At 59.8% G+C, this 16,016-nt stretch overlaps 1 protein-coding gene across 1 annotated transcript; it reads left to right on the forward strand.

Annotated features, from left to right (window-relative positions):
• The first annotated feature begins 1,770 nt into the window (after positions 1-1,770).
• Positions 1,771-6,163, forward strand: UNCX (UNC homeobox). The gene is made up of 3 exons (XM_023655094.2): positions 1,771-2,176; positions 2,431-2,606; positions 4,673-6,163. The coding sequence occupies exons 1-3, from the start codon at positions 1,906-1,908 to the stop codon at positions 5,786-5,788; spliced, it is 1,563 nt and encodes a 520-aa protein (XP_023510862.1). The 5' UTR covers positions 1,771-1,905; the 3' UTR covers positions 5,789-6,163.
• Positions 6,164-16,016: the final 9,853 nt, after the last annotated feature.

Genomic DNA, 16,016 nt, shown 5'->3' on the forward strand with positions numbered 1-16,016 from the left:
TGGCCCCTGACCCTGGAATGAATACTTGCAGCGTTTTCCTAGGTCCCAAATTCCAGGCCTCCTCTCCGTCCCCACGAGCTGTCGGGCCTGTGCCCCAGCCTCTGCACTTTTCCATCCTCTCGAGCCGAGAGACAGAGAGGAGGGTAATTAAATCGCAGTGGGGGCAGCCAGGGCGCATTCAACTAGGACCTAGCCCGGCTGTGGATCCGGCGCTCCGGCCACCAGGCAGGTCCTGGCGGAAGGCGGTGCACGCGGTGGGTGGGGTGCGGGTTGCCCGGCCTGGCCACCCGCTCCAGCCTTCCCGCTCCTGCCGGCCGGAGGGGTTGTGCGCGCCCCTCCCCGGCACCCACACACTCGGACAGCGACGGACGCACAGGCTTGCCCAGTCCCCTCTGCCCTTCCCCTTGCTCCGGCTCCGGGCTTGGCGGCCTGGCCCAAGCCACTTACACCAAAGGCCAGCCTGTCTGTCGCTTTGCCCCGGGTGGGAGGCTGCGGGCAGCCCTGCTCCCAGGACTGGGCCAGAGCGAGGCCCAGCAGCTCGCTTCCTCCCTGCCTCGGGCCACCGGTAGAGGACCGTGTCCATGCTCCTGGGGCCGCAGCAGAACGCAACTTCCCCATTGACAAAACTTTTTTTTTTTTTTTTACAAAGGATATTATATATATATAATGATTTCTTTCCCTTCTGCCCACAGTCCTAATTTGCTGCTTATTTAAGAATATGTCCTTTAATGATTTAGCTTTGAGTCAATCAATATTTTATAGCGGAGAAGGGGGTGACACTTCTCTGAGAACATAATTAAATTATAATAAATGGGTTGGGTACCGCGGCCCTATTCTTCAGAGGCCGAGTCAAGGCAGATGGATTTATTTTGTAGCTGTGTGCGTGGAGGGGCCGGACTGGCTGCCACCCCAAAGTTACTTCTTCCTTCCTACTTGCACTCCTCTCTCCTCTGCCCCAGACCTGGTTTTTTGGGGTAGCGGTAAGGTTGGGAGGGGGGGTCAGGGTGCCTCCAGAGCCACCCCCCACCTCTGTCTTTATAGACCGGGCGGCTGCCAATCAATCAGAGAGGGCACCGGTGATGCCTTTTTACGGACGGGGCGCTGCATTCTGTAGGAGTTATTCTCTTTTAGAATTACCCTCCTCCCTCTGCTCCCTCCTGCTCCTCTCTCTCCTCCTTCTCTCTCCTCCTCCTCTCCCCCGCCGCCTGGAGCCGGGGAGATGAGAAGCCCTTGTAGTTTTAAATTCAATGTGACAGTTTCGGAAAGAGCGGATGATGAATCTCCTATTATTGGATCAGTCTATTTGCCGCTCAATGTCTCTCTGTAATTGGAGCAACATCACTTTAAAGGTTCAGAGAGTACAGCATTTCTGGTGAAAAATCTCCACAACACGCCGGTGAATGTTTTAAAGGGAAATCTATTAGTGATTTGCGGAGGGGCGGGGAGCCGGCGGGGGTGGGGGGAGGCGCGGGCTTGGCCAGTCGGGATTGAAGTGGGGGGCTCGCCAGGGGCCCCTGCCCGGGGCCGCGCCCGCCCAGCGCCCGGCCGCGCCCCTCCCTCCCTGCCGCCCCCCCTCCCCGTCTTGTTGTGACAGTTCCTGATACTGTTTATTGAGGTGCATGTCAGGTATAATTAGCAATCGATATGGAAAACGTTTTCTTGCACCCAGCACGCCTCTGACGTCAGAGCCGATTAGCGCTTCTTATTGGTCCCAAATTCCCCCGGCCGCGGCTAATTATCGGGAGCTTGATGTTGATAAAGTAAAGCGCCGGAGTGCGGGCGAAGCATGTGTAGGGCTCCGGGTCCCTGTCTCCGCCGCCGCCGCCGCCGCCATCCGCGCCTCCCGCCGCTGGCCCGCCCCGGCCCCGGCCCGCGCCCCCGCGCCCCGCCGGCCCCCCGCGCGAGATGATGGACGGCCGCCTCCTGGAGCACCCGCATGCCCAGTTCGGGGGCTCGCTGGGCGGCGTGGTGGGCTTCCCCTACCCGCTGGGCCACCACCACGTGTACGAGCTGGCGGGCCACCAGCTGCAGTCGGCCGCCGCCGCGGTGCCCTTCTCCATCGACGGGCTGCTCAGCGGCTCATGCGCCGCCGCCGCCGCCTCGGTGGTCAACCCTACGCCGCTGCTGCCGGCCGCCTGCGGGGTAGGCGGCGACAGCCAGCCCTTCAAGCTGTCAGGTAGGCGCGGCGGGCGGGAAGGAGGCGGTGGGTGGGGGGGGGGGAGCAGGGGACCCTTGTCCGGCGGAGGAGGTCGGTCGCCGGCTGCCGAGGCCCCAGGGCGCTCCTCGGTCCCCGCCCTCCGCCCGGCACGGGGCGCGCGCCCGCCCTCTCGGTGGCCCCCGAACTCAGGGGTGGCCGGCAGGTAGCAGAAGGGGACGGATCTGGCCTGGGCGCGTGGCTGAGCCGCGCGGCGTCCCCGTGCATGCCCGCAGACTCGGGGGACCCAGACAAGGAGAGCCCGGGCTGCAAGCGGCGGCGCACCCGCACCAACTTCACCGGCTGGCAGCTGGAGGAGCTGGAGAAGGCGTTCAACGAGAGCCACTATCCCGACGTGTTCATGCGCGAGGCGCTGGCGCTGCGCCTGGACCTGGTCGAGTCCCGAGTCCAGGTAAGGAGCTGCCGCCGCTGCCGGGAGCCAGCGTCCGCCCCCGGGCCTGCCCGGCGCCGGCCCCGCCTTTGTTCTGGGTGGGAGACCGCATCCTCGGTTCCAAGCCCGCCGCGCGCGCTGCCGGAAGGTTGCGGGGGCGGGGGCTGTTCCGGGGCTCGTCGCCTCTCGGAGAGGGAGGTCGGAACCCCTGAAACCTGAGGCGGCTGGAGAACCGCAGCTGCGTCCGAACCGGGGAGCTGCGTGGTGGGGTCCCGGCGACCGTGCGAAATGGGGTCTCGGGGAGGCTTGGGCGGGAGAGGCGGCGACGAGGAGCCAGCCGCGCGGACTTGGCGAGGGCAGAACCCGCGCCTCGGCGCCCTCGCGGGGCCTCGGGCTCACCAGCCTGGAGCCAACGCGTTTGTTTGTTTACCTTTCGCCTCTAAAATATTCAGATGGAAACATGTATTTATTCATCGCTTTGCAGGAGGGAGCAGCTGAGGAAGGGGAGGCGGAAACTTAGAAACAATTAACACATTGAGGGGAAAAAAAAGGTGTCTGAATCTTTAATACCCCCGGTTATTTCTTTTTCTTTTTCCCCCCATAATTTGATTTTCCTTCGGAGACTACCGGCGGTATTCCTTTTAAAAATACAGCATCATTTTGGTGGATTAAAAATTCAAGATGAATCGTGCATAATGTGGTGTTCCACTAAGTACAGAGGTGTTTTTCGGTGCGTGGGGTGGTGAGCGGTGCCGCCGCAGCTGTGGGCTCGGGGCTTTGAGGCCGAGGCTGGCAGGACGCCTGCTCAGCGCCGGTATCTTTGTCTGAAAAGGTGTTCTCGCCCTGTGCTGGGCCTCCCCTCTTGACCTCTTCTGTGTGCAAATCCTTTTATCCAATTTGTTTTAAGTGTCTTAAGTGAAGTCAAGACCTCTTCGTTTCCCCCTTAATATGGCAATGAGTCGTTTTCTTGGTGAGAAGGCAGCCTGAAATTTGCACCCATAAAAGAAATATTTTTTAAAAGTTGGGGGGGGGGGACGACAGGGATGGACCGTTACAGCCTTGGGGACGTTGCAGCTTTATAGGGCACCTTGGTACGAACAAGGCTGCCTGTGACCAGGCCAGGCCCATGATTGTGCTGGGTCTCTCTGTGGCCTCAACAAAGAATTCGAATGATGGAGATCTCCTGGGGAGGGTACTATGCCTGGGGTTTGGACGAGATTCGACTGACTCTGTCGGAGAGTGGAGCGAGAGCCCTGTGAGGCTCCTCAGGGCCAGGCCTGCAGAGAGAGGGGAGGTGGCAAGACCGGCCCAGACCTCTTCCCCAGAAGGCGGGCAGCTGGCCTCTTGCTTCCCTGCCTACCTCCCCAACCCAGGCCACGCACAACTGGTTTGAGAGTGCAGCGTTGGCGCCCTTGCCTGAAGCTTCCAGAAAGAAGGATGTGTGTGAATGTGTTTTCCGGGGGGGGGTGGTGGGGGGGGTGGGGAGGGCAGGCTGCTGAAGCCCCCTTGCCCCTAAGTTTGGCTTCCTAGGCCCTTCTAGAAGCAGCAGCATCGAGATTTCCCTTTATGGGAAATCCCAGAATCTGGGCTTTGACTCAGTCTCCCCCTGGGCCGAAGACAGGTGTGGAGGGCAGCTCAACACAGCTGCCTGTGGTCCTCGGGCCAGACGGTCAGCGCCAGGCCAGGCGGGCTGCTTAGAACACGAGCTGTGAGAAGCCAGGAGGGGCAAGAAGGGGCCTTGCTCTTTGCCTGCCGACCAGGAACCCGTCGCCCTCGGGCAGGAGCCAGACCGGCCCTGCCCAGCGAAGGGGCAGCTCCCAGTTCCCCCGAGGTGAGAAGCCGGAGCCGGAAGCTGCCGAGAGGCCCCATCGACCTCTTTCTGGGTGGAAAAGATGCTCTTTGGAACCTGCAGCCTGAGTGCCGAAACCCAGCTCAGGGCCGGCCCGGCCGCGTGGCTTGGCTCCCGCCCCCTGGTCGGAGCCGAGGTCGTGCAGGCCTGTCTGGGGGGAGCGGGGAGTCCCCGCAGCTGGCCAGCGGCAAGCCCGCCGCCTGACTGTGCCCTCCTTTCCCCTATCCGGCTGCTCTAGGTCTGGTTCCAAAACCGCCGGGCTAAGTGGAGGAAGAAGGAAAACACGAAGAAGGGCCCGGGGCGGCCGGCGCACAACTCACACCCGACCACGTGCAGTGGCGAGCCCATGGACCCGGAGGAGATCGCGCGCAAGGAACTGGAGAAGATGGAGAAGAAGAAGCGCAAGCACGAGAAGAAGCTGCTCAAGAGCCAGAGCCGCCACTTGCACTCGCCCGGCGGCCTGTCCCTGCACAGCGCACCCAGCTCCGACAGCGACAGCGGCGGCGGCGGCCTGTCCCCGGAGCCGCCCGAGCCGCCGCCGCCGCCCGCCGCCGCGGCCAAGGGCCCTAGCGCGCACGCCGCCGGCGCCGCCGGGTCCGCGCCCGCTCCGCCGGGTGAGCCGCCCGCGCCCGGCACCTGCGACCCCGCCTTTTACCCGAGCCAAAGAAGCGGCGCCGGCGCGCAGCTGCGCCTAGGCCGCCCCGCGGACAAGGACGCGGCCCCGTGTGCGCCCGGGGCGGCGGCGGAGCGCGGCGCCGCGGGCCTGCCCAAGGCCAGCCCGTTCAGCGTGGAGAGCCTGCTGTCCGACTCGCCGCCGCGCCGGAAAGCCGCCCCCGCCAACGCCGCCGCCGCGGGGCTGGACTTCGCGCCCGGGCTGCCGTGCGCGCCGCGGACCCTCATCGGCAAGGGCCACTTTCTGCTCTACCCCATCACGCAGCCACTGGGCTTCCTGGTGCCGCAGGCCGCGCTCAAGGGCGGCGCGGGGCCGGAACCCGCGCCCAAGGACGCGCCGCCCGCGCCCGCCGCGCCGCCCGCGCCGCCCGCGCAGGCCAGCTTCGGGGCCTTCTCGGGGTCCGGCGGCGCTCCGGACTCGGCCTTCGCGCGCCGCAGCCCCGACGCCGTCGCCTCCCCGGGGGCCCCGACCCCAGCGGTGGCCGAGGGCGGCGGCGGGGACTGCGCGGACGCGGGGGTCGCCTGCCCAGCGGCCCCGCCGCCGCCACCGCTCGCGCCGTCGCCCGGGCCCGGCCCGCGAGCGCCGAGCCCTGCGGTGGAGCCGGCCATCTGCGGGGCCGCCGAGCCAGGCGCCGCGGCCGGACCCAGCGCGCCGGACGGCGAGGAGGTGGACATGGACTGAGAGCGGCGGCGGCGGCGGCGGCCGAGAGAGGCGCTCAGCCGGCCCGCGCCCGCTCGCTCAGGCTGCGACTCACACAACGAAATCAGGTGATCGGCTTAGAAACACTGCTTTCTCCTCTTTCTTCTGTTTTCCTCCTTTTATTATTAATTTTTTTTTTTTTTAAGAAAAACGCTGTATCAATTCGGACCTAGGCAGCAACCGCAGACCCTCCGCCTCTCAAGGGAGCAAAAAAAAAAAAAAAGAGAACCCATTACTCTCCTCCTCCACCCCCCAAAAAAAACCCACAACAAGAATCCTCAGCCTTGTAAAATGCAAAAATGTTTAAGAATATTTATATATGTACCATTTTTGATAAATAAAGCTGGTCAAACGCAAGCTCTCGGGTCGGTCTTTTTCCAATTTCCGAGGGCCCAGCCTGGCCCCTCCTCCCCTCCATCCTCCATGCCTCTCCCCGCGGGCGGGGCGGGGACCAGGCTCCTCGCCTCCCCGGAGGTCCGCGCTTAATGCCTCCTTTTGTGTGCGTGTGTGTTTGTGTTTTCTGATTGAACAAATTTATGCATCTGCAGCTCCCCCCTCCCCTGCCCTCCCCCGCGCTCCCCCCTCCTCCCCGGCGCCGCACACACGCGCGCACACACACGCACACGCGCCCCCGCGCGCACCCCCGCGCGCTGGCACACGCCGGGGCGCGCGGCGCGGGGTGACGAAGCCGGGGGCTGCAAGGGCCGGGCCGCTGGGCTCCTGCAGAGTTTTGATATGAAAGTAATTATTTTCCGGTGGCTGCTGCGGGGACTGGGTTTCTTGCCCAAAGGGTTATTATACATTACCGATTTCTAGTGATATGAAATCACATAAACTTCCTACAATAATAGAATTAGCATGAAAGGCTGGGGTGTCAAATTGAAATTGGAGAATAATAGCGCCGGCAGCTGGGGGAGTGCGTGCGCATATTGGAGCGGAGATGGGGAATCGTGGGGCGGAATTTTCATGAGCTGCACTCTTTGTCAGCGCTCTTGTAGCCGGCTATATTAAGATAGATGCCCAATGATATCCCTCATTGTTCTGTCGCTTATATTGATGTTGCTGCGTTATCAGCCTATTGATCATGTGTCGCCTGTAATAGGACAGGCGCCGCCAACGCGCCTCTTTACAAAAGCAGTGCACATTTGTTCTAATAGGGTCCGGGTCCCCGGGGGACCCTTCGGGGGCTTCAGGACATCTGCAGCGAAGAAATATTAGCAAACTTGGCTGAAGCCTGCAGCCAGCCCGTAGCCCCCTCCTGTGCCCGCAGCCGCCCCACCCCAAAGTGAACCGCCACCAATCCTCCACCCCCCCAACCCCCCAAAATCCCAACCCACCCTCCTCAATTTTCCTGGGCGCTGGGTCCTCGGTGCCGCCAAAGCCACCAATTCCCCCAAGAAATTGGGATCCCAATTATTAAAACCATTAATTCCAGCGAGGCTGAGCGCAGTGGAATTATGTTTACAGCCTCGTTAGATATCCCTCATCCCTCCTGGTCATCAGGCCTTTATTTGCAAATAAATTGAAAATAATCAGAAGGACAGCTTTCCTCCTCGCGCGCGGGCGCAAATGAATTTCGGAGCCCGAGTCCCTTTAATAATATTTACATAATTTTCGCTCAGTGACTCTGATATTTGCTCTCTAGGAGACCGAGCTTATAGGAAAAATAATTAGATCAAAAGAAAGTGAGGGGGAAGGAAGAGCAGGAGAGGGGCGAAGCGGCGGGAAGGAGACGGCCGGCGGCGCTGGCGGCCCAACTCGGGGACAGGCCGCCCCCGGTGGAGGCCTCGCGTCGGCGGGAAGGGGGCGTGGGGCTTCGGACCAGGCCGCCCGGCATCGGCCACAGGCTTGGGCCCCTCCTGGCTCCGGCTCCTGAGCTCCGCAGCCCCCGCAGGCCCCGCAGCCCCCTCTCCACCGGAGCCGGCCGGATGCCCATCCCGCCGGCGCGGCCTCCGACCCTTTGTCTCCGGCCAGTCCGGTCTGGCCCTTGGCCTGCAGTCAATTCCCGTTTTCTCCACTCCCACCCCCATTAAACTGTATTTAAAGTGTCATTTAAATTATGAAATTGTAGCAGAAAATTGTGCGTAAAATGCCGGTTATTTTATCTAAGGTGAACAATTTGTCTGGCAGCGATAAATCGCCTCCTTCCTTCCATTTGCAGCTGTTCATTTCGGTGGCGGCTGCACCGAGTGTGTGTGTGTGTGAGGGGGGGAAGGCCTCATGTTTAATGGATTTGCAGTTTGAATCCTGGAGTATCGCTGGCTGCACACTCGTGTCCTTAAGGTGAAATTACTGATTTACTTAAACAGTTTAGCTTTTTTCTGAAAGCCCCAAAAGCAGCAGGCTGTGTGATTCTAGACAAACTATCAATCGATCTGGTCGAGCCAGCCTCCAGGAGATGTGTCCTTCATGAATCATACTTTATGAATTCAATTTCTACCAGGAGAAATTTTCAATTTGAACGCCGGATCATTATGGGAGAGTGTAAATTGTTTTTGCTCTATTATGCATCCGACGCCATCATTTTTCTTTCTAATTACGGAGGTGTCAGGTCGAGCTGTCATGCAGGCGCTGATTTTCAATTTAACTGATCATCATACATTCATTTTCCCATTTGATAAATCTGCTATCTAGACGGCTCGCCATGCCTAGAATATTAAGAACCGAGCTGCAGAAAGGCGCCGTAATGGGGGGATGTGTATGCAGCAATAAGTGCAGATCAGGCAGTTAATTTAGCACCTCCTGATTCCCCATCTCCATTTCTCATTTCCAATTCTCCAAGGAGAAGGATGCAGCCCAAAGGCTACAGCGGCCGAGGAGGAGCGGCGGAGAGAGGGGGAGCGGGAGAGAGAGGCAGGCAGAGGAGAGGAGGAGGGGGAGAGAGGGGGGAAAGAAAACACCCTCCAAAACGCTTGTTTTCTATTACACAACTTCCAAATTAGGATACCAAGCTTAATTAATGCTAATTGAGTTCTTCAATACGTGTTATTTTTATTTAATAGAAACAAATTTGCACAATTAATTATCGACGTGATTTCAAGAGTCTCATTTGCAAGGCGAGCTCTTCTCAATCAGCTACCCCGAGTCAACTAATGATTTTTTAATTTTGCAAAAGGAAAAAAAAAAAAAGGACTCCCTCCACCTCCACCCCCACCCCCGCTACCACCCCCCCCCCCGCGCGTGTGTGGGTGCGGTAGATTTGGGGTGATAGGGAAGAACCGAGTAGGGGCTTTGTAGGGGGTTGCGGAGGCATGCGTGGGGGCGAGGGGGGATGAGGGCATCTATGCTCGACCCCTGGGTCACTTGGCAGGCGAAGTGGTCGTCCTGGTGGTAAAGGAGCCGGCGGGGGGGGGAGGGTGCCGCGCGGGTGCGGCTGTCAGGGCGTCGGGTCCGGAGAGCCAGGGAGCGGAGGGCGCGGCCCCTGCCCCGGTTCTCGGCTGTTCTAGGCGGATGCTCTAGAATGAGTCCTGTTCCGAGGTGCGTGCGTGGGAGCGAGGGTCGGGGCCTCTCCGGCTCCCGGGCCGGGGTCTCCCGGTGCGGGGCGGGATGGGGGGGGGGAGCCCAGGGGCGATGGGTGTGGATTGCTCCGCGCGCGCCCGGGCTGTCTAGTGACTGCCGGGCCCTGGCGGGCACCGCGGGTCGCCACGCCGCCGCCGAGGCTCAGAATGCTCTGCTGTTTGCTAGTCAATCGGTGAGATGCAGGCTGGTTTAATTTTGTTGATAAATCGGTTCGGTGGGGGTGGGGACGGGGCGGGGGCTGCGGGAGTAGGGAGAGAAGGGTGTTGTTTCTTTGCTGATTTATTTTTAACCCGAGGTTGTACAAGCCCCTGACAGTTTGGATAAATTAGCCAGGCCTCGCAGTCTCCTAATGAGAGGGTATTATTTCGGCACCTCGGAAGGAGCGTGAAAAATGAGAGAGACTCCATCCGGAGGTGTCGGATCGATTCAGGATCAGGGTGTAAATTATATACAACTAAATATCCAGCCGCCCATACCGCTGCTTAATACGGAGCTTAGAAATGCAACATTAAACAAAGATTATGAGAGATCGACGCCTCTGGACCGAGCCCAATTCGCTGCTCAGCCGGGTCAGCCCCGGCCGTGCGAGCCGAGGACAGGGGTGGGCGGAGGGGGGGTATGGGGGGCGGCACCGAGGGAAACAGGGCGAGTTTGGGATAAGAGCCAGCCCCAGGACGGGAGCCTCGCCTTCCACGCTCCTTCCCTTCCTTCCAAAGCCAGAACGCAGCTCTCCGCCTGGTTCAGCCCACCACCTCTGCCTCCCCCAGAGGGTCCAGAGAAATCGAGGCTCGAGCTCCGGGCCTCAGTTTCCTCCTCGGCCTTCGCTGTGCTTCCCAGGCCACGCCGCGTGGAGGAGGCGCGGCGGGGCTCCCAGCTGCCCGGTCCAGGCCGTGGAGCCCGCCCCTCTGCTCCGCCTGTGTTGGGGGGCAGCCTTCTGGGTGGCGGCGGGGGTGGGTGGGGTATAAGGGGTGCAGGGGCGCATCCTGGGCGCCTGGGTCTCACTTCCCCTCGTTTAGGGTCGAAGAGACAGGAGAGAAGGGGGCGCCCAAGGGGAGGCCCTGGTGGGGTCCCTCGGTTCCCTGGAGCGCTCAGGCAGGAGCTGGGCCTGCACACCGTCGCCCTGCCTCCTGTCCCCTTCTGCCCGGCGCGCCCCCCGTAGGTGGTCCGGACGGAGCTCCCGGTTCGGGGAACGGCCAGGCTCTGCAGAGCCGCGATGAGAGTGTGGAGGGGGGACGTTGGGGCAAGACGCCCCGCGCTGGAGAGGAGCAGGGTGCAGGGGCCCCCAGGGCCCCTCCTCGCTTCGTCCTCCCCTCCTGCCCACGGCGCGCTCTCCTTGCGCCTGGTGCCCCTCGCGGCCTCTGGCTCCCTTCTCGCGGCCGCCGCGCGCCCCGCGCGCCCCTCCTCGGCTTTTCCGAGCCCGGATCGCCCTCCCCAGGAAGGGAGCGGGGCCATTGCGGCGTGTGGGTGTTGCAGTAATGAAAAATCAGAGCAGTTAAATCGTAAAATTTGGATTAAGAAGCTCGAATTTAATACACACGCACCACATTTATTAAAGCATTAGAGTAATTGAAATTTGCTGCTGCAGCCGTCCGATCTGTTTAAATAATTCTATGGGTGTCTTGTTGTGATAAAAGATTATCTAGAATTCTATTAAAGGCGCAGGAGCCCGCTTGGTAAATCCTATTTGGGGACTTTCAATAACTATCGACGATCTCATCTGCACAGAACCCCCGCCTCTCCGCGTTATCGGAAAGTTTGCAGCGTCTCCGAGCGGCGCCGGGCAGGCCAGCCCGCCGTGGCACCCTGGCACCTGCCGCTCGGCCGGGATTAGGGCGCACCCGGGGCGCGGGGGGTGCGCGCGGCCGCCGTCCAGCCGCTGCCCGGGCCGGGGCGCCGGGTGGACCCCCAGGCAGCGCGGGGCGGCCGGGCGGGAGGCCTTTGTTCGCCGCCCGGAGCCCCCAGGCTCCGAGCCGTGCGCGCCGGGCGGCGGGGAGCGAGCGCGGGCGCGCGGGCGCCGCCGCTAATTGCTGCTAATTTTGTTTCATTAACTTTATTTACTCTTGAACCCCTTAATTGTTTTCCATTTATTTTTAGTAATTTTATAATGCACTAATAATCCCCCTCTGTCTGCGGACGCCTCCACCCCCTCCTCCTCCTCCTCCGCTCCCTCCCTCGCTCGCTCGCTCGCTCCCCCTCCCTCCGTGCGGCCTCCTAGGCTTCCGCGCCGCGGGCCCGCGGGCTCGGCCTGGCGCTGGCAGCCGGGCCCAAAGGAGCCGAGCGGCGGGCAGGAGTTTGGCTGGGCTATGGGCTCCCTGGGTCCGTGCCCCCGCGGAGCTGTGCGGGGGAGGGTGGCCGGCCAGGACGAAGGCCAGACTCTGCGCCCCGAGGCCAGAGAGGTTCTCCTCTGAGCTGCTCCTCCGATGGGAAGGAGCGCCGAAGCCCAGAGAGGGGAAGAGACTTGCCTAAGGTCACACAGCGCTCTGGGACAGGCCGGGGTTGGCCCGGCCAGACCCTCGGCGCTCCCGCTTCTCTGGGTCCCGCCCTGGGCCGGAGCTGGTCTGCAGAGCGGCCGGAGCTCAGGGCTGGGCCGAGTGAGGACTCCGCTCACCGAGCTCAGCCCCTTCCCTGGGGAGCCGGTGTCCCCGCAGCCCCCGCCCCCCGGCCCCCAGGACCCAGCCCCGCGCCTTGCCGCTTATTAGCTCGCGGGACTGTCTGCGGGCCGCCTCTTTCCTGCTAATTATCACCTTATGAAAAGTGTTTCATTAAGAAACTCTGCTTTTGATTAATTATCGACAGAATGCTGACCAGAAAGAAATGAAATTAATCTCTGACCCCGTCTGGGTAACACTGAAAATTCATCACATATCCTTTTAATATTGAAACACAGCGCAGAATTTTAATAGAAAATATTGTTTTTCCAACCCTCCAGTCTTTATTAATGCCCCTGGGCAAGGAATGATATTGCTGGCAATATAGCAGTCTTTGTTCATTTTAAATTTATTAAACATAATGCACTTCATTTTCAAACATTTTACTGTTTCTTTTTAATTTCACTCAGTGTAAGTACAGAATAAAACCTTTTTAAACATTTAAGATATTGAAAACCCATATACGGATATATAACGGGAGCGCTCCGGCCATCAAATAAATTTAAGTAGAAGCAATTGTAATTTTAAGCACCCAGTATTATCCCCTTCAGACATAAGGCAGTATCAGTAACCGTCAAATGAAAGAGCGAGGAGGGCAGGAAGCGAGGCCCCCTGGCCCCAGAGACCTCGCCAGAGGGACCAGCCGGCTTCTGGGGTGGCGGGGCTGGCACTGTCCCCTTACGTGTCCTTGGTGCCAGTGAAATCATACTCGGAGGCCCCAGAGCTCATCTGAGAGGTGGCCCCACCTACCCCCTCTGTCCACTCCATCAAGGGCCCAGCCTCCCTCCCCAACCGGACATGGGGCTTTCCGGAATCTGAAGGCAGTTCCTCTCTTTCCGAGTCGGGCCCGCCGCCCCCCCACCAAGGGCTTTCAGGCTGCCCTGCTGAGGTGGTCACTGGGGAGCTCCCAAGCCTTGGGGAGGGGGCTCCCCTGGAGATCATGCCCCACCCCCTCCTTCTGGGCCAGCTGTTGTCCAAGGCACTGGGCAGGGGCACTTATCCTCAACCCCAGCCCCCAGCATAGCTCCTGCCCTCGTCCCCTTTCCCCAGGAATCCAGGCCCCGCGGTTAATGAGTCGTGAAGTGTGAGAACTTCCTGAGCCGGCAGTGCCCCTGATGCCAATTCCAGATGTGGGACCTGGGATCTGTGAGGGGCGGGGGGGGGGGGGGGGAGCCCGGCTGGCCCTCCTGGCCAGTGAGGACCCAGTCACCCTGGTCTGATCCAAGTGTCCTGGCCCCAGGTTCCAGCGGTCCAGGCCCTGAATTGGAAACGGACAACCCCACCCCCACCCCCCACTGAGAAATTACTCTTTTTATGTCTCCGAGCATTCCCGGGGTCCTATTTCACGGCACCGAATACACGGAATATTACTTTTAAAGCACTATGAAATACCAGGTCCTGTCTACGGTGCCATTTCGGGAGAATTCAGTTTTCGCTGAATGGTGAGAAGCTCCAGTATTTCTTTGGGGGGCTGGTCTGTGGCTCCATGGGAGGAAGAGGAAAATTCTCGGGGACCGTCTTGGCATTCTGGAGAGGATTGTTGGCGTCGGGGTGACACACTGCTGTCCCTTCGCCCACCTGCACTCTCACAGCCATGCTGTGTGGACTCAGCAGACGTGTGGCTATGGGATCAGTTACCACGCACCCTGTGTTAGCTTGGTCCCCCTGCGCGTTAGCGTGCTTTCTTGGTCAAAGCCTGGCCTAGGCGAGTGATTATTTACAAGGCTATCTATTATCTATAATCCGTCTACCAGCATGACTCTGCCGATCCCCTGAGCGTCACCCACAACACCCCTCTGTCTGGTGTCCTGGTCTCACGGAGAACTGACTCTAATTTGCTAGAAAAGAGTTCGTGCCTCTCTTTCCTCTCCTCCCTTTCCTTGTTAGCGGATGTTCCGAGGGCCAGACCTCACAGCAGACAACTTTGTTTTCCCGCGTTTGCGGTCAGGACCATGAAACACGCCGGAAGAGGGCTTTTTCTGGGAAAAAAAGTCAGCCCTCAGTTCCAGCTTGAGATGGCTGCCCCCTCTTGCTTCGAATCAGCGCAGTGGACAAGAACGGGCAGCTGGGAACCAAGGAGAGGAGGGCCTTCCAGCCGCTTGGGCCCCTGGCCAGGGCCCCTGAGTTCTGGAGAGAGCAGTCGGGAGCAGGCTGGCGGGCCTGAGGCGTCTTCCCCTGGTGCTGGGGATCCAAAGGGGGCCCTGAGGGAGCTCTGCAGAGTCCACAATAGTCTGGGGGACACTTTAGGCTGTGTGTGTGGGAGGGAGGTGAGGCCTTCCCCACCCCATAAACAAGAAGGAAGCCGGGATGCAGTAACCTGAAAATAACATCCGATTCCCATTGGTCCTCCCATTGCTGTCCTCTGTCTTCCAAGTCCTTTGCCCACGGCCACCCTCCCTTGTCTCTTGGAGGAGGAGAAGCCCCGGGCAACTACAGAGCGCCAGCCTGGCTGTTCTGCCTGCCACACCGGGAGCTGGCCTCCATCTCACCAGGGCAGGGCCAGGGAGAGTCCAGAAAAGAAACACTGGCGGGAGTGGCCTGTGAGTTTTTTTTTTTTTTCTTTTTTCCTGATCAACTTAAACAAAAAAATAAGCAAAACAAAACACAGAGGCTCCAGCTGTGGTGGGAGGTGTCCCAGCTACACAGAGTGTCCAGGTTGCCCTGCTGGGCTGCTTGGCACCCCACAGGGACCAGGTTCAGCCACGGTGGAGGGTCTCCCTGCGTTGTCCATGAATTCGGGATTCAAGGCCACCCTGCTTCTGGACCAGGGGACCCCCCTGACCAGGGGCTCTATTCCAGGGTCCCTGGGCCCCTAGCCTGCAAAACCAACCTCCCTCTCTCTCTCTCTCTCTCTCATTTCCTGTAAACAAGTGCTTACTGGAGTTGTCTCTCTGCCTCTCTCTCTCAAAAAAAAAAAAAAAAAGATAACAAAGCGATTTAAAGATAATTAATTGCATTAAACTATTGACTAACTACCTCGCTCGATGGTAATTCATTTAGAGAATATTAAAATCGGAGGAACAATAATAAAATTGATGCCAATTCCCACGGGGAGGGAGATGGCCAGCAAATTGGATACTTTTCTTAATCTGGCGTAAATAATAACACGTCTGCTCCCCTTCCCTCTCAGGCCAATTCCCCTATCATTTATTCCAGACTCCAAAGCCGGGTTTCATAATTGGTATCAGTTACTCAATGAGTGCTTTTCCATTTGTTCTTGTTATCGGGGATAATTGCGAAGTTCAGCCTCTCTTCGGTGCCCGGTGGAGGCCTGCCCGCTTCCTCCAGCGCAGCCCGTGCTGCGGGGCTGGGAGCTGGGGCTCCGGCTGCCCCCTTGGCTGGTGTTTTTCTCCTTCCTGACAATTTGTCAGCTCCAGGCCAGATGCCCACAGGCCCCCAGCCCCTCCTGGGGTGGCAGTGCTTTGGTGGGTGGACAGTGCCGGGGCCTTCCTCCCTGGTGACCACCCAGAGCCACTCTGCCATCCCTGAGAAGACACATTCGGTGGTGAACCCAGCGTTAAGAGCCTCAGCGACAATCAGTTTTTGTATGAAAAGCAGTGGGGGCAGCGATGAATCCCAAACGAGATCTGGGGGGAAAAAAAATGCTTGGAGCCCAGAGGAGAATTTGGGAGATGGAGGAAAGCAGGAGCCGAGGAGGGACCCTTGACGGAGGGGCGGCCGGGCCGGGGTGGGCCACGCCACGGGGGAAGGGGGACAGATACCAGCTCCCAACCCACCACCCGCAACGGGGACGCCTCGGCAGCGGAAGGACGCAGACCCGCCGGCCGGAGCCCTGGCAGCCGTTCCGGTCCCCGAGATGACTATTTCGTTATTTATTCATCTCTAAAGTGTTTACTTAGCTCGGTGCAGATGTAACATCTCATTTACAGCGTGGCCTCGGGGCACAGAAACAATTGGCAACAAAAGAGTAACTCCGGAGAATTAGAGAAAAAAAAAAAAAAAGAAAGAAAACACAACGACGAGTGGGGGCGGGGTGGAGAGCGCGAGAGAGGCGGGGAGACCGTCCAAGAGCGCGGACAGAC

Source organism: Equus caballus, chromosome 13 (genome assembly GCF_041296265.1).
Source record: "Equus caballus isolate H_3958 breed thoroughbred chromosome 13, TB-T2T, whole genome shotgun sequence".
NCBI lineage: Eukaryota > Metazoa > Chordata > Mammalia > Perissodactyla > Equidae > Equus > Equus caballus.